Source organism: Anabrus simplex, chromosome 4 (genome assembly GCF_040414725.1).
Source record: "Anabrus simplex isolate iqAnaSimp1 chromosome 4, ASM4041472v1, whole genome shotgun sequence".
NCBI lineage: Eukaryota > Metazoa > Arthropoda > Insecta > Orthoptera > Tettigoniidae > Anabrus > Anabrus simplex.
Window position 1 is genome coordinate 418045153 of NC_090268.1, and position 25904 is coordinate 418071056.

Below are 25904 nucleotides of genomic sequence, written 5' to 3' on the forward strand. Positions count from 1 at the left end.
GTATCCGTTCGTGCTACCGGCGACAACACATCTTCTTAGAGGGACAGGCGGCTTCTAGCCGCACGAGATTGAGCAATAACAGGTCTGTGATGCCCTTAGATGTTCTGGGCCGCACGCACGCTACACTGAAGGAATCAGCGTGTCCTCCTAGTCCGAAAGGACCGGGCAACCCGTTGAACCTCCTTCGTGCTAGGGATTGGGGCTTGCAATTGTTCCCCATGAACGAGGAATTCCCAGTAAGCGCGAGTCATAAGCTCGCGTTGATTACGTCCCTGTCCTTTGTACACACTGCCCGTCGCTACTACCGATTGAATGATTTAGTGAGGTCTTCGGACCGGTGCGCGGGATCTGCTTCGCGCAGTTTCCGATGTGTCTGGAAAGATGACCAAACTTGATTATTTAGAGGAAGTAAAAGTCGTAACAAGGTTTCCGTAGGTGAACCTGTATATGAGTTGACTATGTTTGTAAGTACAGGAGATATTGTCAGTAGAATTTTGTAAGCAATATAAATTTATTAAGGATCAGCTGTGTGTTTAATAGAAAAAATTGTTAGCATAAATTGTATAATATTGTATTCTAGGAAAATTTTCTTCTTCTTTTGTTAATTTAAAATTTAGTGCTTGATAATAATGTATTTTAGTGTACCATTTGCCATGTGGTAGGCACCTCATTTGCAAAGAAAGAGATTTTGATTTGATTTGACCAAGTGCCCTGACGTTCCCTAATGACAATCAACTGATAACATCAAAGGTTAATTAACATCCATTCATGTTTGTTTGTTTGTTTTTATTTCTGAACTTCGGCACTTAGTTCAATAAATATCCTAATTGGCTGGGACAAAAAAACAAGATGACAACTCTTGAATCAAAAACAAAGATATACGATTCCGTATACTATCGAATTCAATGTCAATTTATAAAGTACTGTATTTATATTTTTGTTGCAGGACGAAGCCACCACAAAAATGTTTTCATTCCATAGCCTAATGGGGTACAGGAGGCCTCCTAGAGGATGACAAAACAGTAATCACTACCGACAACACCTCTCTCAGAACAGATGTGTTGCAGTAATTTATATATAAAAATGTATTCATAAAATCAATCACTACTGATCTGCATTTAGGGCACTCGCCCAGGTGGCAGATTCCCCATCTGTTGTTTTCATAGCCTTTTCTTAAATGATTGCCAAGAAATTGGAAATTTATTGAACATCTCCCTTGGTAAGTTATTCCAATCCCTAACTCCCCTTCCTATAAACAAATATTTGAATTCCAACTTTATCTTCATACTGGTGATCTTTCCTACTTTTAAAGATACCACTCCAACTTTTTCATCTACTGATGTCCTCCCACGCTATCTCTCCACTGACAGCTCGGAACATACCACTTACATGTTATAATTATTATTTCTTTGACTTTATTTACATACCACTTAGTCGAGCAGCTCGTCTCCTTTCTCCAAAGTCTTCCCAGCCCAAACTTGCAACATTTTTGTAATGCTACTCTTTTGTCACAAATCGCCCAGAACAAATCGAGCTGCCTTTCTTTGGATATTTTCCAGTTCCTGAATCAAGTAACCCTGGTGAGTGTCCCAAACACTGAAACCACACTCTAGTTGGGGTCTCACCACAGACAAATATGCTCTCTCCTTTACATCCTTACTACAACCCTGAAATACGCTCATAACCATGTGCAGAGAACTGTACCCTTTATTTACAATGATATTTATGCGATTACCCAAATGAAGATCTTTCTTTATATTAATACCTAGGTATTTACAATGATCCCCAAAGGAAACTTTCACCCTATCAACGCAGTAATTAAAACCGAGAGCACTTTTCCTATTTGCGAAACTCACAACCTGACTTTTATCCCCGTTTATCATCATACTACTGTCTACTGTCCATCTCACAACATTATCGAGGTCATTTTACAGTTGCTCACAATCTTGTAACTTATTTATTACTCTGTACAGAATAACATCATCTGCGAAAAGCCTTATCTCTGATTCCACTTCTTTACACATATCACTGATTACATATAAGGAAACATAATGGTCCAATAATAGTGCCTTCAGGAATTCCTCTCTTAATTATTACAGGGACAGATAAAGCTTCACCTACTCTAATTCTCTGAGTTATATTTTCTAGAAACAGAGCCACCCATTCAGTCACTCTTTTGTTAAGTCCAACTGCACTCATTTTTGCCAGTAGTCTCCCATGATCTACCCTATCAATGCCTTAGACAGGATTTCTGCTATATTTTGCTGGAATCCTATAAGTTGGGCTTCAGTGGAATAACCTTTCCTAAACCCAAACTGCCTTCTATCAAACTAGTTATTAATTTTGCAAACATGTCTTATATAATCAGAAAGAATGCTTTCCCGAAGCTTACATGCAACACATGTCAAACTGAATGGCCTGTAATTTTCAGCTTTATGTCTATCACCCTTTCCTTTATATACAGGGGCTACTATATCAACTCTCCATTCATTTGGTAAAGTTCCTTCATGCAAACAATAATCAAACAAGTACTTCAGATATGGTACTATATCCCAACCCATTGTCTTTAGTATATCCCCCGAAACCTTATCAATTCCAGCTGCCTTTCTAGTTTTCAACTTTTGTATCTTACTGTAAATGTCATTGCTGTCATAGGTAAATTTTAATACTTCTTTAGTATTAGTCCCCTCCTCTATCTGAGCCAAAAGATCAAAGAGATAATAACATCTACAGAATACTTATTACATCTTACTATAATGTGTTAATGACACTGTTCTTGTTTTGTGCACATTTTTAAGTGATATCTGTCCCATTCTTGATTACAAAGTTCACATATAGAATTTTTGCTAGGACTGTGATACAATTTGGTTGCACATATTTTGTGATGAAAGCCATAGATGGCATATCGGGTCACATGTTTGTGACTTTTCTTCATCCAGTTTCTTTATAACATGGCGCTTGTAGCGTAGAAGTCTATGTCTATCTCTTTACTCTTAGCCACTCTTCTCTCCAATTGTTAGCGTGCTGGTCTCTGGTCGCAGGGGCCCTGGGTTCTATTCCCGGCGTCGTCAGGAATTTTAACCACAACTGGTTAATTCCGCTGGCATAGGGGCTGGGTGTATCTGTCATATTCATCATCACTTCATCCTCATTACGACGCACAGGTCGCCAACAGGCGTCTATTCAAAAGACCTGAACCTGGCAAGCCGAACTTGTCCTCCGACACACCCGGCACTAAAAGCCATATGCCATTTCATTGCATATTGTTCAGTAGATGGCAAGAACAATTGGTTCCCCACCCCCAGTGCATTGTTACGGAAGCGTGCTTTAACTCCTTCTATTTTTGCAAAGATACTATAGGATATAGAGCCTCCGTGGCTCAGACGGCAGCATGTCGGCCTCACCGCTGGATACCGTGATTCAAATCCCCGTCACTCCATGTGAGATTTGTGCTGGTCAAAGCGGAGGTGGGACAGGTTATTCTCCGGGTACTCCGGTTTTCCCTGTCATCTTTCATTCCAGCAACACTCCATTACCATTTCATAGCATCTATCAGTCATTAATAAAATCACTTTGGGAGTGGTGTCCCCATCGTACTAATAGCCTATATATGATTCATTCATTATATCCCTGACACGGTCAAAGACTGGAAAACAGGTTGTAGCTTTTCATCTTCACTATAGGGACTACAGCTGTAGCTAAGGACAGAGCTGGCTGAAATTGCTCTTGTAGCTGCTGAGGCTCTTTTTTGGCTCACCAAATGCCGGTTTTTTGATTTGACACCCATAGGCGATGTGCGCGTCGTGATGTGGATGAAATGATGATGTAGAAATCACCCACACCCAGCCCTGCAGGTAATTGAACACGGGACACCTGTGACCAAAGGCCAGCACACTAACCATTTAGCCATGGAGCCCAACATTGATACAGTGAAAGTTCCTTACTGGAAAGCATGGAAAACATCTAAGACCGAAGAAAGTAGAAGAAAGTAGAAGAAAATATGTGGAGGCAAAGAATTTGACCAAGAAAGTAGTGGAGGAAGAAAAGAGGAATGGCTGGGCCTTATTCACACTGAAATTCAGAGATGATATGCAGGGCTGCAAGAAATTACTGTATGGTATTGTAAGAAACAAAGAGAGAGATCAAGTAAACACCAGATTTGTGAAGGATGAAGGCGGCATAATATTAACAAAGCCAGAAGAAATAAGAAACAGATGGAGAGAGTATTTTCAGAATTTGCTGAACATAAGACCTGATGACAGTCATTCAATGGACAACCAGAAAAGGCAATTAGCTGATGAAGAAATAGATAAAGAAATTACAATGAATGAAACTGAAATAGAAGTAAAAAAAAAAAAGATGAAGAATGAAAAAACTGCTGGAATAGATGAAATTTCAGCAGAGATGATAAAGGCAGCTATAGCTGTAGGCCTGCAGTGGACATATCAAGTTCTTAGGACTGTCTGGGAGAATAAGGAGGACCCTGAGGTTTGGCAAAAAGGAATAATCATCCCAATTTTCAAGAAAGGAGATAAGAAAGTATTGAAGAACTACAGGGAAGTTACTCTAATATCCCATGTTGCTAAGATAATGGAAAGGATACTGGAAATTAGGATTAGGTTGAGAATCAGATACAGGAAAATCAGTTTGGTTTCAGAAGTGGAAGGTCAACAATAGAGCCCATTTTCATTATGAGACAACTAATGGAAAAGCAATGGGAGTCCAGGAATGATATGGTGAAGACATTCATTGACATTGAAAAGGCATATGACAGTGTCCCCAGAAATAAAGTTTGGGACAGTCTGGTGCAAAAAAGGAACTGGACAGGGATTAATAAAAATGATCACGGCAATGTACAAGGAATTTTGTAGTTGCGTGCAAACACAAGTTGGCAGGACAAATTGGTTCAAAATAACTAGTGGGCTGAGACAGGAAAGTGTTCTATCGCCAAACCTGCTTACAACAGTAATGGATGACATTATGAGAACAGCAAAAGCAACATATGGAGGAAGAGAAATTAACATCATGTTATTTCCAGATGATATTGTGATTTGAGGAGATGAGGACATGAAGGATCAAGAACAGTTGGATTTGGTGAGTGGGAAGATCGAAGAATGTGGATTGAAAATAAGTGTACATAAGAGTAAAACTCTTGTTATGACTAGAGGGGAGAAAGAAGGGAAAGGTCAGATTAGACTTGCAGACAAGCCCCTGGAAGTAGTGGAGACGTTCAAATACCTGGGGAATGAATTAATGGAGAATGTTCGACAGGAAGCTGAGATTAGTAAGAGGATTCAAGCTGGAAGCAGGTTCTATCATAGTGTAAGAAACATGTTATGGGACAAAAATGTGCCAATGGAAGCAAAGGAAACTATGTACAAGATGTATTATGTACCCATAACAACTTACGAAGCAGAAACTTGGATGATAAAGAAGGATGAGAGTTGAATACAGGCAGCCAAAATGAAGTTCTTGAGGAGTATGATACAGAAGAGTAGAAGAGACAAAATAAGGAATGAGAAAATCCTGGAAGAAATTGGAGTGGAAAAAATGAATGATAGAATAGAGAAGAGCCGACTAAGATGGTTTGGGCACATAAAGCGAATGAGTGACAAAAGAATGCCAAAAAAAGGTGATGGAAATGCAAATGCAAGGAAGGAGAGGCCATGGACGACCACGATTGAGATGGAAGGACACAATCCAACGCAGTATTATACAGGGAGAATCATTTAAGTGTTCCGACTTCTTCTCGCATGCTGTGGGAAGTCCCGAGCGAGCGCCATATGGCTTCTGTCAACACGGCGAGATAAGGAGTGTTCACTGCAATGCGCAGCTGTTTAGCACTCTGTCCCTCTGTCCCTCAGTTAGAAAATATTGGACTTTTAAGGTGCGTTCCGAGGTTATTATCACGATGGTTAAATACACTATAGAGCAAAGAATATTTTTGGTCGAGTGTTATTTGCACAAGAAGAAGAAACCAATTAAAAGGTGCCTTCGAAAATTCCGTAGACAATTTTCCGGTGCGACAGTACCATCAAAACGTTACGTGCATCAGCTCGTTTACAAGTGGCGTAGTACTGGTTCCGTAAGCAATAAGAAAAAGAAGCGAAGGAGAACAACTCCCACACAAGAGAGGTTAGAAGATATACAGGCAAGACTCCAGGTCAGTCCACATAAGTCGCTTCGGAGATTAGCTCAGGAAAGTGGTATTTCACTTTCTTCAGCACGTAATGCAACAAAATTGTTACGTTTACGATCTTATCGGACTCATTCAGTCCATAACATACTGCCTACAGATTTCAATGAAAGAATACGATTTTGCACTTGGCTAATAAATAGTGTCCACGACGGTATTGTGGATCCAAACTTTCTTTTTATGAGCGACGAAGCCTGGTTTCATTTGAGTGGATATGTCAATTCACAGAACAATAGAATCTGGGATACAGACAACCCGCACATTTTACAGCAGAGACCTCTGCACAATGTGAAGGTGGGTGTGTGGTGCGCTATCAGTGCCCGACGAATTATCGGTCCGATACTTTTTCAGGACACGATTACTTCTGACCGTTATATTCACAACATTCTGGAACAATTTTTTGCTGAACTGACTGAAGAAGAGAAAAGGTATGGCTATTTCCAGCAGGATAGTGCAACGGCCCATACGGCGCTTAGCTCTATGCGACGGTTACGGGAAATGTTCGATGATCAGATCATCAGTAAAGGCTTATGGCCCCTCGTTCGCCTGATTTAAGCACATGTGATTTTTATCTATGGGGAAATCTTGGAAAAATTTACAGGAATAATCCTCGAACTGCAGAAGAATTAAAAACTGAAATTAGGAACCTTGTGCGTTCTATCGGTGTCCATGAACTACAAACTGTGTTTCGAAATCTCATTACAAGATGTGAAGCTTGCATTGCAGCGAAGGAGATCACTTTCAGCATTGTCTGTAAATACTGGTGAGTTCAGTTTAATTTCCTAGTTGATTTATTTATTTGTTTATATATTTATTTATCACTGGCGTATTCAGTTTAATTTCCTAGTTGATTTATTTATTTGTTTATTCATTTACTTATTTGTCCAGAGAATCTATGTAGCCGGCGAGTTCAGTTTCGTTTAGTTTCTATAGGCCTAATCATGCCGCTTCTTTGAGCCGACTATGCCTGCTTGTCATGGCGGGCACTGCACTTGCTGTCTCCGCTTCCCAGCGCACCTAATCTTTAGCACTCCGCTCTGTACTTTCAAATTAATCATCCTTTAGAAAGAAACCTGGACTGGGACACAGTGTTGGAGGAGGAGTGGTGGAAAGACTGAAGAAAGTGGAGAGGAACGATATTTGCCCCTACCCGGCTACAGCTGGAAAATGGGAAACGATGATGATGATGATGATGATGATGATGATGATGATGTAAACGAGAGGGCATATAAGTCTCTGGTAAGACCCCAACTTGAGTATGGTTCCAGTGTATGGGACCTCACCAGGATTACTTGATTCGAGAACTGGAAGAAAACCAAAGAAATGCAACTTGATTTTTTCTGGGTGATTTCTGGCAAAAGAGTAACATTACGAAAATGTTGCGAAGTTTGGGATGTGAAGACTTAGGAGAAAGGAGACGAACTGCTCAAGTAAGTGGTATGTTCCAAGCTGTCAATGGAGAGTAGACGAATAAGTCTGAGTGGTGTTTTAAAAGTAGGAAAAATCAGAATATGAAGATAAAGTTGAAATTCAAGAGGACAAACTGGGGCAAACATTTGTTTGTAGGAAGGGGAGTTAGGGATTGGAAGAATTTATCAAGGACGATGTTCAATAAATTTCCAAATTCCTTGCAATTATTTAAGAAAAGATTAGGTAAACAGCAGATAAAGAATCTGCCACCTGGGTGACTGCCCTAAATACAGATCAGTGGTGATTGATTATATGATCCCATTCACGATCCTGCCTCTTTATATATGGCACAATTCATCACTTTTTTGTTCCTTTCTTGCTTATAATCAAGAGAAGAGAGGCATCGTGATGGATTCAATGTAATTATCTTCACGTTGTGAAGCAAACTTGGAGCCCTCTGAATGCCATACACATCTCATCAGATGTTGTTGTTCGAGTCATCAGTCCATAGACTGGTTTGGTGCAGCTCTCCGTGACACCCTATCCTGTGCTAACCTTTTCATTTCTACGTAACTATTGCATCCTACATCTGCTCTAATCTGCTTGTCATATTCATACCTTGGTCTACCCCTACCATTCTTACCACCTACATTTCCTTCAAAAACCAACGGAACAAGTCCTGGGTGTCTTAAGATGTGTCCTATCATTCTATCTCTTCTTCTCATCAAATTTAGCTAAATCTATCTCCTCTCACCAACTCGATTCAGTATCTCTTCATTTGTGATTCGATCTATCCACCTCACCTTCAACATTCTTCTGTAACACCACATTTCAAAAGCTTCTATTCTCTTTCTTTCTGAGCTAGTTATCGTCCATGTTTCTCTTCCATACAATGCCACGCTCCACACGAAAGTCTTCAAAAACATCTTTCTAATTCTGATATCAATGTTTGAAGTGAGCAAATTTCTTTTCTTAAGAAAGCTCTTCCTTGCTTGTGCTAGTCTGCATTTTACGTCCTCCTTACTTCTGCCATCGTTAGTTATTTTACTACCCAAGTAACGATATTTATCTAGTTCCTTTAAGACTTCATTTTCCTAATCGGGCCGATGACCTTCGATGTTAGGCCCCTTAAAACAACAAGCATCATCATTTCCTAATCTAATATTTCCTGCATCACCTGCCTTCGTTCGACTGCACTCCATTACTTTTGTTTTGGACTTATTTATTTTCATCTTGTACTTCTTACCCAAGACTTCATCCATACCATTCAGTGACTTCTCGAGATCTTCTGCAGTCTCAGATAAAATAACAATGTCATCGGCAAATCTCAAATTTCCAAATTTCTCTTTGATTTCCTTTACTGCCTGTTCTATGTAAACATTGAAAAGGAGAGGGGACAAACTGCAGCCTTGCCTCACTCCTTTCTGGATTGCTGCTTCTTTTTCAGAGCCCTCGATTCTTATCACTGCAGACTGATTTTTATACAGATTGTAGATAATTCTTCGTCCTCGGTATCTGATCCCTATCATCTTCAGAATCATAAATAGCTTGGTCCAATCAACATTATCGAATGCCTTTTCTAGATCTATGAATGCCATGTACGTGGGCTTGTCCTTCTTGATTCGATCCTCTAAGATCAGACGTAAAGTCAGGATTGTTTCACGTTTTCCTACATTTCTTCTGAAGCCAAATTGATCTTCTCCCAACTCAGCTTTAACTTGTTTTTCCATTCTTCTGTAAATAATACGTGTTAAAATTTTGCAGGCATAAGATACTAAACTAATGGTGCAGTAGTTTTCACACCTGTCAGCACCGGCTTTCTTGGGAATAGGACAACATTCTTCCGAAAATCGGATGGGACTTCTCCTGTCTCATACATCTTGCACACTAAATGAAATAACCTTGCCTTGCTGGTTTCTCCTAAGGCAGTCAGTAATTCAGAGGGAATGTCATCAATTCCAGGTGCCTTGTTCCTATTGAGGTCACTCACAGCTCTGTCAAACTCTGACCTCAAAATTGGGTCTCCCATTTCATCAGCATTAACAGCCTCTTCATGTTCCAGAACCAAACTATCTACATCACTACCTTCATACAACTGTTGGATATACTCCTGCCATCTTTCTGCTTTGTCCTCTTTCCCTAGAAGTGGCTTTCCATCTGAGCTCATAATATTCATACACCTAGATTTCCTTTCTCCAAAGGTTTCCTTGATTTTCCTGTATGCAGCATCTACCTTTCCCAGGACCATACAGCCGTCGACATCCTTGCACTTTTCCTTCAGCCATTCTTCCTTAGCTACCTTGCACTTTCTATCCACTTCATTCTTTAATCGCCTGTATTCTTTTCTGCCCTCTTCATTTCTAGCATTCTTGTATTTTCGTCGTTCATCAATCAGGCCTAGTATCTCCTGAGTTATCCACTGATTCTTAGTTGATCTTTTCTTCCTTCCTAACATTTCTTCAGCAGTCCTACTGACTTCATTTTTCATGACTCCACTCTTCCTCTATAGTGTTTCCTTCAGCCTTTTCATTTAGTCCTTGTGCAACATGTTCCTTGAAACAATCCCTCACATTCTTTTCTTTCAACTTGTCTAGATCCCATCTTTTTGCATTTTTTCCTTTCTTCAATTTCTTCAACTTCAGATGGCATTTCATTACCAACAAGTTGTGATCAGAGTCCACGTCTGCTCCTGGAAAAGTTTTGCAATCCAACACCTGGTTTCTGAATCTCTGCCTAATAATAATGAAGTCTATTTGATACCTTCCAGTGTCTCCAGGTCTCGTCCACGTATACAGCCGCCGTTTGTGGCATTTGAACCAAGTATTGGCAAGGACTAAATTATGATCAGTGCAGAATTCAACCAGCCGACTTCCTCTTTCGTTCCTTTGTCCCAATCCAAATTCTCCTACTGTACTACCTTCTCTTCCTTGGCCTACCACTGCATTCCAGTCTCCCATCACAATTAGATTCTTGTCACCTTCTACATATTGTATTAAATCTTCTATCTCCTCATATATTTTTTCGATTTCTTCATCATCCGCTGAACTAGTAGGCATATAGACCTGCACTATTGTGGTGGGCATTGGTTTGGTGTCTATCTTTACGACAATAATTCTTTCACTATGCTGGTCGTAGTAGCTTACCCGCTGCCCTATTTTCTTATTCATTATTAAACCAACTCCTGCATTTCCCCTGTTTGATTTTGTGTTGATAATTCGGTAGTTGCCTGACCAAAAAACCTTGTTCTTCCTGCCAACATACTTCACTTATACCAACTACATCTAACTTTAGCCTTTCCATCTCCCTTTTCAGATTCTCTAACCTACCACAACAATTTAAACTTCTAACATTCCACGCTCTGACTCGCAGAATGTCAGTATCCATCTTCCTGATGATCGCCCCCTCTCGTGTAGTCCCCACCCGGAGATCCGAATGGGGGACTAGTTTACCTCCGGAATATTTTACCCAGGAGGAAGCCATCATCAGTACATCATTCATACAGAGAGAGAGCTGCATGTCCTTGGGAGTTAGTTTCGGCTGTAGTTTCTCGTTGCTTTCAGCCGTGTAGCAGTATCAACACAGCTAAGCCATGTTGAGTATTATTACAAGGCCGTATCAGTCAATCATCTAGACTGACGCCCTTGCAAGTACCGAAAGGCTGCTACCCCCCTTTCGATGAACCATTCGTTAGTCTGATATCTCAACAGATACCCATCCGATATGGTTGCACCTGCGACTCAGCTATCTGCATCATTGGGACACGCAAGCCTCCCCACCGCGCAAGGTCACATGGTTCGCAGAGGAGGCTCATCAGATACGAAGTGACATTCTGGGGTGAATAATATACATTGAAAAAATCATTATAATTCCCAGTGCCCCACACACTGTGAGACAGTTGACAACCATGGGGCTGCACTGAGCATGAAACTACTTTTTACTGCCACACTTCTTGTTTCACCATTTCTATAAAACTTCCCTTAGATAGCTATATTCTCTAATGATCCCAATGGTATTAGATGTACAAATCCCAAGTAGTCTTACTGTTCTGTATCTCATATAGGCGTTTGCTTTCTTCTTAGAGCAACCTCGTTCTTTGAAGAGTCAAAATCCTTCCGCTTTAACTGTTGATAAATGCTACGGTAATAATAATGTTATTGGTTTTATACCCCACAAACTACGCACATCTACAGCTTTCAGAGAAGCCAAAATGCTGGGATGTTGTCTCGCAGGGGTTCTTTTGAGTGTCAGTAAATCTACTGAAATGAGGCTGACATATATGAGCACCTTCAAATACCACCACACTCAGCCAGGTTTGAACCTGCGAACTTGAGCTCAGAAGGTCAGCGCTCTACCATCTGAGCTACTCAGCCCGACTTCTCACAATAATATATCAGATGAAATGCCATGGCATTGACATATTCCCCCAAAAGAATTCTTCATTATGCCAGTAAATATACTGACACAGATTTCTAGAAAGCCACGTTGGGCATAGAAGCCATACCACAAACCCAGCTCAGGTGAAGATCACAACTTCCTATTGCATTTAATGACTTTATGTTTCTATTCAGCGTTTCAAAATTATAGACTAAATCAGTACAATGGATAATAATCAATGTTACTGGTTGTACATACAGACTGCCTACTATTACGTTTTTCGAAAATGCCAAGGTACCAGAATTTAGTCCCGCAGTTCAGAAGGCTGGGGTATTTGAGCACATTCAAATACCACCGAACTGAACCGGAAGCGAACCCGCTAACTTGAGCTCAGAAGGCCAGCGCTCTGCCGCCTGAGTTACTCAGACTGGCGCACTATGGATATATTTTATACTAGATAATATGTCACTTACTGAAGGAGTAGGCTAATTTTTCATAATTGTTAGCATGATGCCGAAATACCTGAAATGCTTCTCTGCCTTCGGGTCCTATGTCAGGATCGATTATAACATGGAAAAGGGATGAATCATTTTGTAAAAGACGCTTGATGACACCTTCAGCAGCCAGTGCTTGAACCTCCGGAACTGCACGAGACTTTAAATGGCCTAATGTATCCTGAAAATCTGCCGAAATATACAAAATAACAATGAAATATTTTAATCAAACCAATCAGAAACCGTCGTTATTGCAATTTTAATGTTCTGTATCAGCGGATTTTTTTATAACTAAGGTACTGCTACTCACCATTACATAAAACACCAAAGGAGAAAAAAATAATGGGAAGAATATACTTCGGCAATATTTCCCACATGCTGGACACTATCAAACAGAACCTACACAATGATTTTTAAGAAACTGTTATTACCGCTGGTCATTAAAATATATCATCCATGGGATTAAATTTAAGCGCAGCTCTTCAGAATGATAATGGGGTCGTGAACTAAGATAAGCGATTTCAAACTGAAGTGACCAAGTGCCTTGACGTTCCCTAATGACAATCAACTGATAACATCAAAGGTTAACATCCATTCATGTATGTTTGTTTTTATTTTTGACTTTCGGCACTTAAGTTTAATAAATATTCTAATTGGCCGGGGCAAAAAACAGGATGACAACCATTGAATCAAAAATAAAGGTAACCAATTCCCGTATACTATCAAGTTCAATATCAATTTATAAAGTATTTATATTTTTGTTGCAGGACAAAACAACCACAAAAATATTTTCATTCCGTACCCTAATGGAGTACGACAGGCCTCCTAGATGGTGACAAAACAATAATAATATATTTAATAGCGCACAAATGTGCATTAAAATACATTAATCTTTCGCATATTCTAGTAAAGATTTTGTTCTTTTGTTGCACTTGCTGAAGTGATAGCGATCGCAATGTTTGTCACACAACATACACACACAATGTAGAGATGGTTCATGGAAGCCTGATCGCCGGCATAGACGATGGTGAAACCCATGTACCGCCAGCCTATTCAAAGCACTTCTCATGCCATTATTTGGACCGGTCCAGCTGCGGTCAATCATAGCATCAGTTGAGTAAAAGTCCAGGCTGATTTCTGCTTGTTTCCTCTTTCGCTCTTGGAGAACTTCCTTTTCTTGCTGCGTATGTGGAAGCTGCATTCTCATTTTCAAATCTTCGAGTAAAAACGTTTCCTTGGATAATTCATACGCAAGTCGTGATGGTGACATTTTGGAGATGCCCAGTGTTCGTTTCAGAAATCTGGCCTTTACATTTTCAATAGTCCGAAGGTCGGACACCGTTAGTCTTTCCCAAATAAGTTCCATACCATATGTGAGAACTGGGAGGACCTTGGCGTAAAATAAGGCCATGGCTGTGTCTAGCGATAGTCTACTCGGGTTTGTAATGTCATATATGCTTCTGATGGCAGCTAAAGATCTTTCTCTTACGTGAATTCTAAATGAGGTGACCGTAGGTTGTAAAGTGACACCCAGATATGAGAACGAGTTCACTATGTCTAGGTCCACCCCTCCACATTGTATTCTGTCACTAGATGCGATTTTCCCCCCTTTCCGGAAAACCATCTGAACTGTTTTATTCTTATTTATCACAAGGCTGTTTTTGACTGCGTACTCTTCAAGTTTGTTTATTGATCTTTGTAGCTCTTCCCTGCTACTCGAACCCATAACAATATCGTCTGCATATTGATAAAGTACAACTGAACTGTTGTCAGTGACCTGCATGATATCTGCTAAGGTTATGTTGAAGAGGAGGGGGCTTAAAGGGTCGCCCTGCAATACTCCGTTTCCCTGAGTTATGTTGTTCGATGATGATTTACCATCTTGTACTGTGATCTGATTGAAGGCTAGGATATTGTTGACTGCTATGGTTAGTGGATTATCTTGTCCAATCATATTGGCCAGTTTTGTAATTATAATTTTTCTGTCAAGTAGATCGAATGCCTTTTTGAAGTCAACAAAGACTGCAAAGAATTTACCATTTTGATGTCTGATTGTGTCATGTATGCTCTCGATGAGGTTTGCTACTGCATGTAGTGTTCCTCTTCCTTTCATAAAGCCGAACTGCTGTTCTGGAATATTTGTGTAGGTCTCTGCGACGAGCCTGTTCTCTAAAATTCTTGAATACACTTTGTAGATGTTATTTTCTAGAGCAATTCCTCTATATGAATCAGGATCATCTTTGTCTCCCTTTCCTTTGTACAACATTTTTAAGTTTGATTGTCTCCAAATTTCCGGAATTTTCCCTGAAGTGAGACATTTGTTAAACAGAGTGGTCCATATATCTAGTAGTACATCGATAGTGTCTTTCAGATTTTCATTGAATATGCCGTCTGGTCCCACAGCCTTTTTATCCTTTGAGCTGAGTATTGCTGTTTTAACTTCGTCCTGTGTTATCGGCTCGGACACTGCTTCCGTGTTCTCACGAAGTGGTAGAGCTATTTGAACATTTTTTGCGTTTAGAGTCTTAGAGAAATGCTGTTCCCATGATGCTATTGGGAAGTCTGGGGTGATACAATCCTTTCTCTTCTTTAAAGCGATGAAGGGGTCCCTCTGAGCATCCCTAGCTTGCGTGAGAGCTTGGTTTTCAAAGAATATAGCTTTTTTCTTCCTGATTGTTATTTTATATACTTTTCTCTTCGCCGCATATTCTGCCAGTATGTCATTACTGTCCGACTGTCTTGCTTTGTGCAGAAGTTCTAAAGTCTCTTTTCTAAGGTCGTAACATTCCTTATCGAACCATATCTTTGCAGTTTTGGGAGGTCTTTTTAGTTGGGCTTCCTTAATGAGATTCAGCGTCATGTCCAGCGCTAGGTCAGTGAGGCCCTCCTCAATCATTTCTGGGATTTTCTCTAGGCTGCTCATCTTCCTTTCAAGGACTTCAAGATCTGTGTTCCTTGTGGTGAGCATTTGAAAATTATTCTTAAGATTTCCTCTTGTTTTACCGAAGTCAACAGATACTGAAATTGGAATGTGCTTTCTTAATGTGGCCACTGGGTCTTGGTACATAACTTTTCGAGCAAGTATTTTATAGCATTCGCCTTTAACAAAAGCTAGGTCAATAGTACTTTTCCCATTGGGACTAATGTAGGTAACTTCTTCCGTTCTATTAATCAATGTGTATCCTTCATCATATAGAAGGTCAAGGATAAGTCTGGATTTGTGATCGAGTCTATCAATTCTACAGTTGATATCACCGCCCAGGACCACGTTTTGGTCTTCTTTTGATAATGTAATGGCTTTCACTATATGCTCAATTACATCATCTACCTTTCTAGCCGGGCTTATGTAGATACCTATAACAGTAATTTTGTTTGTTCTGATAAGTATCATGTTTTCTTCTGTGTGAACTTCCTTTACAGCACCTATGTTGTTTTTGTGGAATATGCTGACTCCACCTTCCGGTCTTCCTCTTTCTTTTGGAGTGGCTAAGGCATGCTTGCTGTACAGATATGGTATGCTGATTTGCTCTGTAAGGAAGGTTTCAGTTGCTATGATTATATTAAATTTGCACCAAAAGCTATCTGGAATTAGCGAGATAAGTGACTTAAGTCCTTCCGTATTCCAAATTAGAATGTCCAAATGAAGTTCTTCTTCCAAAGATTTACTTGGGATTAATGTTGTTTTAAGGTCTTCAGTATCACACGATATTACGTTTATATTTCGTTGATCGATCCTCTTCGTTCACTACCAAAAACACCTCTCTCAGAACAGTTGTCTTGCAGTAATTTATATATAAAAATGTAATCAATCAATCAATCAATCAATCAATCAATCAATCAATCAATCAATCAATCAATCAATACTGATCTGCATTTACGAACTTCGCCCAGGTGGAAGATTCCCCAACTGTTGTTTTCGTAGACTTATCTTAAATGATTGCAAAGAAATTTAAATTTATTGAAAATCTCCCTTGGTAAGTTATTCCAATCCCTCACTCCCTTTCTTATAAACGAATATTTCAATTCCAACTTTATCTTCATATTGTGATCTTTCCTACTTTTAAAGACATCACTCAAACTTATTCGTCTACTGATGTCCTCCCATGCTATATCTCCACTGACACCTCGGAACATACCACTTAGTCGAACAGGTCGTCTCCTTTCTTCCAAGTCTTCCCAGCCCAAACTTTGCAACATTTTTGTAACGCTACTCTTTTGTCGGAAATCGCCCAGAACAAATCGAGCTGCCTTTCAATGGATTATTTCCAGTTCCTGAACCAAGTAATCCTGGTGAGGGTCCCATACACTGAAAACATACTCTAGTGGGGGTCTCACCAGAGACAAATATGCTCTCTCCTTTACATCCTTACTACAACCCCTAATACGCTCATAACCATGTGCAGAGATCTCTACCCTTTATTTACAATGATATTTATGTGATTACCCAAATGAGAATCTTTCTTTATATTAAAACATAGGTATTTACAATGATCCCCAAAGGACTTTCACCCTATCAACGCAGTAATTAAAACTGACAGCCCTTTCCTATTTGTAAAACTCACAACCTGACTTATATCCCCGTTTATCATCATACTACTGTCTACTGTCCATCTCACAACATTATCGAGGTCATTTTACAGTTGCTCACAATCTTGTAACTTATTTATTACACTGTACAGAATAACAAAAGGCCGTATCTCTGATTCCACTTCTTTACACATATCATTGATATATATAAGAAAACATAACGGTCCAATAATACTGCCTTAAGGAATTCCCTTCTTAATACTATTACAGGACAGATAAAGCTTCACCTACTCTAATTCTCTGAGTTATATTTTCTAGAAACAGAGCCACCCAGTCACTCTTTTGTCAAGTCCAATTGCACTCATTTTTGGCAGTAGTCCCCCATGATCTACCCCATCAAATGCCTTAGACAGGTCATTCACGATACAGTACAATTGACCTCCTGAATCCAGGATATCTGCTATATCTTGCTGAAATCCTACAAGTTGGGCTTCAATGGAATAACCTTTCATAAACCCAAACTGCCTTCTATCAAACTAGTTATTAATTTCGCAAACATGTCTTACATAATCAGAAAGAATGCTTTTCCAAAGCTTACATGCAACACATGTCAAACTGAGTGGCCTGTAATTTTCAGCTTTATGTCTATCACCTTTTCCTTTATATACTGGGGCTACTATATCAACTCTCCCTTCATTTGGTAAAGTTCCTTCATGCAAACAATAATCAAACAAGTACTTCAGATATGGTACTATATCGCAACACATTGTCTTTAGTATATTCCCCGAAACTTTATCATTTCCAGCTGCTTTTCTAGTTTTCAACTTGTGTATCTTACCGTAAATGCCATTACTACCATAGGTAAATTTTAATACTTCTTTAGTATTAGTCACCTCCTCTATCTGAGCCGAAAGACCAAAGAAAGATAATAACTCCTACAAAATACGAATTACATCTTACTATAATGTGTTAATGACATTGTTCTTGTTTTGTGCACATTGTTAAGTGATATCTGTCCCATTCTCGATTATAAAGCTCACATATACAATTTTCGCTGGGATTGTGATACAATTTGGTAGCACATATTTTGTGATGAAAGCCGTAGATGGCGTATCGGGTCACACGTTCCTGATTTTTCTTCATCCAGTTTCCTTCTAACATGGTGCTTGTAGCGTAGAAGTCTATGTCTATCTCTTTACTCTTAGCCACTCTTCTCTCCAGATGTTAGCGTACTGGTCTCTAGTCGCAGGGGCCCCGGGTTCTATTCCCGTCGTCGTCAGGAATTTTAATTGGTTAATTCCGCTGGCACGAGGCCTGAGTGTATGTGTCGTATTCATCATCACTTCATCCTCATTACGACGCGCAGGTCGCCAACAGGCGTCTATTCAAAAGACTTGCACCTGGCAAGCCGAACTTGTCCTCGGACACACCCGGCACTAAAAGCCATAAGCCATTTCATTGCATATTGTTCAGTAGATGGCAAGAACAATTGGTTCCTCAGGTCCTAAACATAGAAGGTCTCCTTGGTTAGTATACAAAGGGTACCAGGAAAGTTTTGCAATACACAAAAACGGTTGGCTGGACACCCCTGTTATGGTGAGGGATGAAAAGAGGGGTGAAAACCGGGCTGTAAGAAAGCAAGGCGCGACCTTCACACCAGTTGTTACCAAGCAGTGGGACTGAAAGCAAGTTAAAATGTAAGTGTTGTCCAAAGGTGATTATCGCGCAATTATCCGCTAAAATTTTGCTCGTGGATTAACTGTTGACCAGTGACTGGAGGAAATGACTTCTGTGATGGGGAAAGACTGTCCACATCGGACAACCATTTTCCGCAGTTATAAAGATTTCCAGAGGGGAAATTTTGGGGTTAAAGACGATCGTCGTTCTGGGCGACCGTCTGAATCAGTGACTGAGGAAAACATTGAAGCTGCGAAGAAAATGTTGCAGCAAGAGAGGCAGTTGACATATTGGCAGGTAGAAGAGTCCCTCCACATCCTTGCACCAGCTATTCATTCAATTCTACATGACCATCTCCATGTTAGAAAGGTTTGTTCCCTTTGGTTGCCCCATTCACTTTCAGAGGAACAAAGGGCACATCGAGTGCAATGGTGCCGAAAAATGCTAAAAACAGTTTGAAAATGTGACTTCACGTAACGCCAATAGCATCGTATAAGGACGAAACTTTGGCTTTATTATTACGATGTCCCAACAAAATCCCAGAACAAGGTGTGGCTGTTTGATGATGAGGGGACTCCTGTGACTGTGCGAAATTCGAGGTCAGTGAAGAAAAGGATAATTGCAGTATTCTTCACTAAACGGGGCATCCTGATTCGGGTTGTGCTAGAAACACAAAGGACAGTTACTGCGAAGTCGTTCAGTGAGATTTGTCTGCCACAGATCATCCAGGCTCTCAAGCAGCTCCTTCCAAGGTCACGGCTCAACACTTGGCTCTTGCATCACGACAATGCTCCAGCGCATCGTGCTAATGTAACAATGGATTTTCTTGCCAGATCAGGGTTGACTGTGCTTGATCACCCTCTATACAGTCCTGATCTTGCCCCATGTGACTTCGCACTCATCTCAGAGGTGAAGATGAAGCTGAAAGGGTAGCGTTTTGCATCCGACGAGGAGCTTCTGGCACCATGGGATCAAGAGTGTGAAAATGTAACCGAATTAAAGTGGCAGAGTTGGTTCAGTGACTGGTTTCGACGAATGGAGAAGTGCATTGAGTGTGGTGGAAATTATTTTGAAAAAGGCTAAAGAGTTCACTCACATTGCAAATCTTTCCTAGTGCCCTTTGTATGAACCATTCTTGTGGGTGCTGATTTACCCACTCCCAGTCCATTCTTAAGGAAGCGTGCTTTAACTCCTTCTACTTTTGCAAAGATACTATAGGAGATAGAGCCTCCGTGGCTCAGACGGCAGCGTGTCGGCCTCACCGCTATATACCGTAGTACAAATCCCGGTCACTCCTTGTGAGATTTGTGCTGGACTAAGTGGAGGTGGGACAGGTTATTCTCCGGGTACTCCGGTTTTCCCTGTCATCTTTCATTCCAGCAACACTCTCCATTATCATTTCATAGCATCTATCAATCATTAATGAAATCACTTTGGGAGAGGCGACCCCATCGTACTGACCCTGACTAGGTCAAAAAGTGGAAAACTGGTTGTACATTTTCACTATAGGGACTATAGCCGTAGCTAAGGACCGAGCTGGCTGAAATAGCTCTTGTAACTGCTGGAGCTCTTTCGTGAGCATGGTATCTAAATAACATTTTAGTAGCTTGTAGGATAATTCCAAGATATCTAAAGCGGTTGACGATTAACAGCGGTTCTGCATTGAAAGTAAAACAATATCTACCTGAAATTTTTCCTACCTTTCGAAATGTAATTTGGACTGTCTTCTCCAAATTCATTGTCAGGCAATTTTTCTTCACCTACTTCTCCAACTCCATTAAGGCACCTTGTAGGGCCATAGATATGGACAGAAAAAGCCTCCACGAGCAAATAGTAATACAATTCCATTTACGACAAGCAAGAAAGTCAAATCTACGGGCATTTATAAGAGGAAACCGCTTGCATGTGTTAGGAGATACCTGGGCGATAACCTGGACGGTCAGTGATCTGGGTAATATGTTCAAAGAACGAAATAAGCCGTTTGGGTCATCAGCGGAAATGCATGGTGGACGAGTGATGACACAAGGAATTCCAGAGTCTGCATGCGGTGCTGGTGTTGATTACCGTACCCTGGAATGGTGATTCAACGGCCTACGTCAGATCTTCCAGTGGAGTTACATAACAGTGGGAGGAACGGCGAGGCCAGCCGGATGTCAACAGCGGTGCCGCGTGGAAGAGCTGAGGATACTTCCAGGCGTGGGTCAGTGAGTCTAAAAGACTTTTCAGAAGAAGGGGATGAGTTCAGGTAGTGGAGTAAAAATCTGAGAAGGACGTTATTTGCTCCCCGGAGGGGAGTATAATGGAAGTGGAAAGATCTAGAATGACTGGAATGACTAGAAGCAATTGTTGAGGAATGTGAAAATAGGTTTGTACATTTAAAGGTGTAATGGTAAAGACCCACTATATTATAACAGGGAAGTAAAGAGACTAAGAAGGAGGTGCAGGTTGGAAAGAAATAGAGTTAGAAATGGCTGTGGAAGTAAGGAGAAATTGAAGGAACTTACTAGGAAATTGAATCTAGCAAAGAAGTCAGCTAAGGATAACATGATGGCAAGCATAATTGGTGGCCATACTCATTTTAGTGAAAAATGGAAGAGTATGTATAGGTACTTTAAGGCAGAAACAGGTTCCAAGGAGGACATTCCAGGAATCATTAATGAACAAGGGGAGTGTGTATGCGAGGATCTTCAAAAGGCAGAAGTATTCAGTCAGCAGTATGTAAAGATTGTTGGTTACAATGATAATGTCCAGACAGAGGAGGTTACTAATACTGAAGAAGTATTAAAATTTACCTATGACAGCAATGATATTTACAGTAAGATACAAAAGTTGAAAACTAGAAAAGCAGTTGGAATTGAAAAGGTTTCGGGTGATATACTAAAGATAATGGGTTGGCTTGTAGTACTATATCTCAAATACTTATTTGATTATTGTTTAGGTGAACGAGCTATACCAAATGAATGGAGAGTTGCTATAGTAGCCCCTGTATATAAAGGAAAGGGTGATAGACATAAAGCTGAAAATTACAGGCCAGTCAGTTTGACATGCATTGTATGTAAGCTTTGGGAAAGCATTCTTTCTGATTATATAAGACATGTTTGGAAAATTAATAACTAGTTTGATAGAAGGCAGTTTGGGTTTAGGAAAGGTTATTCCACTGAAGCCCAACTTGTAGAATTCCAGGAAGATATAGCAGATATCCTGGATTCAGGAGGTCAATTGGACTGTATCGCGATTGATCTGTCTAAGGCATTGATAGGGTAGATCATGGGAGACTACTGGCAAAAATTAGTGCAATTGGACTTGACAAAAGAGTGACCGAATGGGTAGAAAACAGAACTCGGAGAATTAGAGTATTTGAAGCTTTATCTGTCCCTGTAAAAATTAAGAGGGGAATTCCTCAAGGCAGTATTATTGGACCTTTATGTTTTCTTATATACCGTATATATCAATGATATGTGTAAAGAAGTGGAATCAGAGATAAGGCTTTTCGCAGATGATGTTATTCTGTACAGAGTAATTAATAAGTTACAAGATTGTGAGCAACTGCAAAATGACCTCGATAACGCTGTGAGATGGACGGTAGGCAATGGTATGATGATAAACGGAGATAAATGTCAGGCTCTGAGTTTTACAAATAGGAAAGGGCTCTCAGTTTTAATTACTGCGTTGATGGGGTGAAATTCCTTTGGGGATTATTGTAAATACCTATGTTTTAATATAAAGAAAGATCTTCATTTGGGTAATCACATAAATATCATTGTAAATAAAGGGTACAGATCTCTGCACATGGTTATGAGAGTATTTAGGGGTTGTAGTAAGAATGTAAAGGAGAGAGCTTATTTGTCTCTGGTGAGACCCCAACTAGAGTATGGTTCCAGTGTATGGGACAATTACCAGGATTACTTGATTGAGGAACTGGAAAAATCCAAAGAAAAGCAGCTTTATATATTGAATGGACATGAGAGTGGAAAACTAACCTACATAGTAGGAAATGGGTGCAGTACAATTGACCTAGTTGTATGCTGTAGGGATAGTCTCTATGTTATCAAAGAGATACGTTTTAGGGATTGGACGGAAACAAACCATATGCCAGTATCTATAAAATTAATGAATCAAGACATAAGAGTGCAAGAGACCGTTTACGATAGCGTAAAAGAGATGAAAATGCCTAGGTATCGTTGGAGAGAAGAATTAGGGAATGAATTCAGAGAGTACTTCAATGGAGAGAATTTTGATATTTGGAAAATAGGCATTGTAAAATTGATAGAAGAAAACAGAGCTGAAGAAGACCTAACCAAAATAGAAAATTTAATACGAATGGCAGTAAAATATATGAGGCAAAATCTAGGTGAAACGCAGATAAAAGTGGATGGTACAATACAGAATGTGCAAACAAAATGTCACTAGTTATGAAAGCACTTAGGAGATACAGGTTGGATTGTGGTCAAGTAGCTAGAAATGAATTTTGTAAAAGGAGGAAAGAATACAGACAATTGTTAAGAAAAAAAGAAGTTAGAATGCCAATAAAAGATGGCTGCAGACATAAATAAATAGTGTAAGGACAATGACAGCAGGAAAGTATGGGATAAATCAAATAACCAAGAAAAGGTCGGGTTCTGGAGGGACCAATATAGGTCATAGTACATGGGTCCAGTATTTAGAGAAATTATCGAATAAAGAAGACAAATGGAGAGCTCATCATGAGGGGATTATTGTTTCGGGGGTTCGAGTGCCACTCTGCCTGAATTAGATGAGGCTATTTCGGCTCAAGAAATAAGAAACCTGTTACAAGGAGCAAAAAAGGGAGAATCAGGAGCTATTTCGGGTATCACATATTAATTTTGGAAAAAGTTGGAGAGCGAAAAGGCATGTTGGAAATTTTGACAAGTATATTCAATAAAAACCTTCGAGAAAGGGGTATCCCTGAAAGCTTAGAAGGAGGGGATAATATACCCTATATACTAAAATAAAGGGGATAGATTGAATCCAGGAAACTATAGGGGAATTACCTTACTAGATACATTGGGGAAAGTATATACTGGTATACTAGCAAATAGACTAAGGAACTGGGCAGAGAGACATTCATTCCTATCGAAATTACAAAGTGGTTTCAGAAGAGTCAGAAGAAAACCAGATAATGTTTTATTGTGAGAACTCTTATTGACAAATATGTAAACAAGAAAGGAGGTAAACTCTATATTACATCAATCGATTTAGAAAAAGCATTTGATACTGTGAACAGGAGGGCAGTCGTTACTAGACTGAGACAATATGGAGTGTCATGTAAAATGATAAGAGCTATAGAAAAGATGTATGCTGATGTAAAATGTACTGTGAGAGTGAAAGAAGGGTGGTAGTAGTAGGGGAGATTATCTCTAAAATGGGTCTGAAACAGGGGTGTAAATTGTCACCGATTTTATTTTTATTGTTCATTAACGATATGCTAGAATTTGGAGGTGAGGAGAGATTTGCACTGCCATGTTTCGGAAATCAGGATATTCCCGGTCTTGTCTTTGCTGACGACATACTCCTGTTCACACTAACGCCAGTTTCAATGCAAAAAAAAAGCATTGATGGTATCGAAAAGTACTGTAAAATAAGGAATATGAAAATTAACGCACAGAAAACTAGAGTAATAGTGTGCAAGAAAGGAAGCAAATTAGCGAAAAACGAAAAATGGTATATTGAAGGAGTAACTCTGCAAGTAGTTAACAAGTTAGAATAGTTAGGAATTATAATATCAGGAAATAGAAAATGATCTGAACACGTCAACAGGGCAAAAATGATTGGTGCAGCAGCCCTAGCTAGTATACGAATATTAGATAAAAGGATGCCTATTATTGATTTCAGGGTAGAAATAAATGTATTCAATGCTGTGATTAAATCTAAAATGTTAAACTCTTCAGAAGTATGGGGCACAGAAAATGAAATAGAAATGCTTGATTCAGTCACTAGTAGATTTTTATTAAAATAATTACAGGCTTACCAATATGTACAGCGAATAGTGGAACAGGATTACTGTGTACAGACGTTAATATATAGGTGGATATAATTAAGAGAGTAATAAAATATTGGTCTAGTTTGAAAAGGGGAGGATGGGAAAACGTTCTAGAAATAGCTTACCGGCACCAAATGAGGTACCAGGATGGGTGCTGGGCGGGCAAATTAAAGAGAGTACTAGAAGGGACTGGGATGAGGAACTATTGGGACAAAGGTTTAGAAGAAAGAAAAGTCTGTTGGAAAGTGGCACAGAGAGTAGCAGAAATAGAAATGCAAATGCTAAGAGACGAGGGTAATAATAGGAGAACTCTGGAGGAATTCATGAATGTATATCCAGGTATGAAAATAATACATGATAAATTAACCAAAAGAGAACACAGGGGAATGATGTGGTGGCTGATGGGAGTTTATAAAAGCAAGGCATTTACAGAAGTTTCAAATACATGTTTATTGTGTGAGAAGGAGTTGGGGATGCTCATTTCTTGAGACAGTGTGAAAGTACAAGAGCATTACGGGTTAAATACTTGGAAGCGGAAGAGATAAATAAAATTGAAGGAGAATCTGAATATTACACTGTTGTCAAATTAATGAACGGAGAATGGAGAAGGCCAGGGAAACTATCGAAATTATTGATAATTGTAAAAAGCTTGTGGGAAAAAATATTGGAAGTGGTGAATGAGGAAAGGGTCCATGCTGATGAAGTTGCCAAGAAAATGAAAGCGGTGAAAGAGGGAATGGTACATACTGTTGCAGAAACTGAAAACAGTGAAATCAGCACGAGTACACATGGTTAAAATTATATTAGAGGGCATTTAAACTACACATACAGGGATGTATGCTAATATTTCAGGATGAACGAAGTCTCGGCTCTTCTACCACGGACAATCAAAGTTGGAAGAGGGAGACTCCAAAATTGATCATTTACCCGCACACTAAATAAGCAGTTTCAAATTTATTATATTGAGTAGAAGAAAACATACGGATAATTATTAATCTATGAATTCTCATCTCTGTATCGGGTAATATTAACGAAGTTTTGTAACCATGTATGTACATAACACAACTTTTGACATACAGATATTGAACATTCTAGAGTTTAAGTCAGTATTAAGTAAGGGTGACAATAATTATAATTTAAGTGTTATGTTCCTTTTTTATATTTGCTCAGTTTTGTTCCTTTATTCCTTACGTATTGTATATTTTCTAATTAGTTGTATTTCGGT

The 25904-nt window shown here is 39.6% G+C and overlaps 1 protein-coding gene across 9 annotated transcripts in view; it reads right to left on the minus strand.

Annotated features, from left to right (window-relative positions):
- Nucleotides 1-13002, minus strand: part of Naglu (N-acetyl-alpha-glucosaminidase) — a 306046-nt gene extending 293044 nt beyond the window's left edge. For 4 of the 9 annotated variants that reach the window (XM_067145900.2, XM_067145906.2, XM_067145903.2 and 1 more), the window contains exons 1-2: nt 12785-12999; nt 12503-12663 (exon numbers count right to left, since the gene is read on the minus strand). In XM_067145900.2, the coding sequence (XP_067002001.2) occupies nt 12503-12663; nt 12785-12851 (228 nt within the window). In that variant the 5' untranslated portion in view covers nt 12852-12999. Of the gene's footprint in view, nt 1-12502; nt 12664-12784 lie in introns of all 9 variants that reach the window. The other 5 variants (XM_067145908.2, XM_067145902.2, XR_010859862.2 and 2 more) reach the window with 4 other exon arrangements.
- Between the last annotated feature and the right edge of the window lie 12902 nt (nt 13003-25904).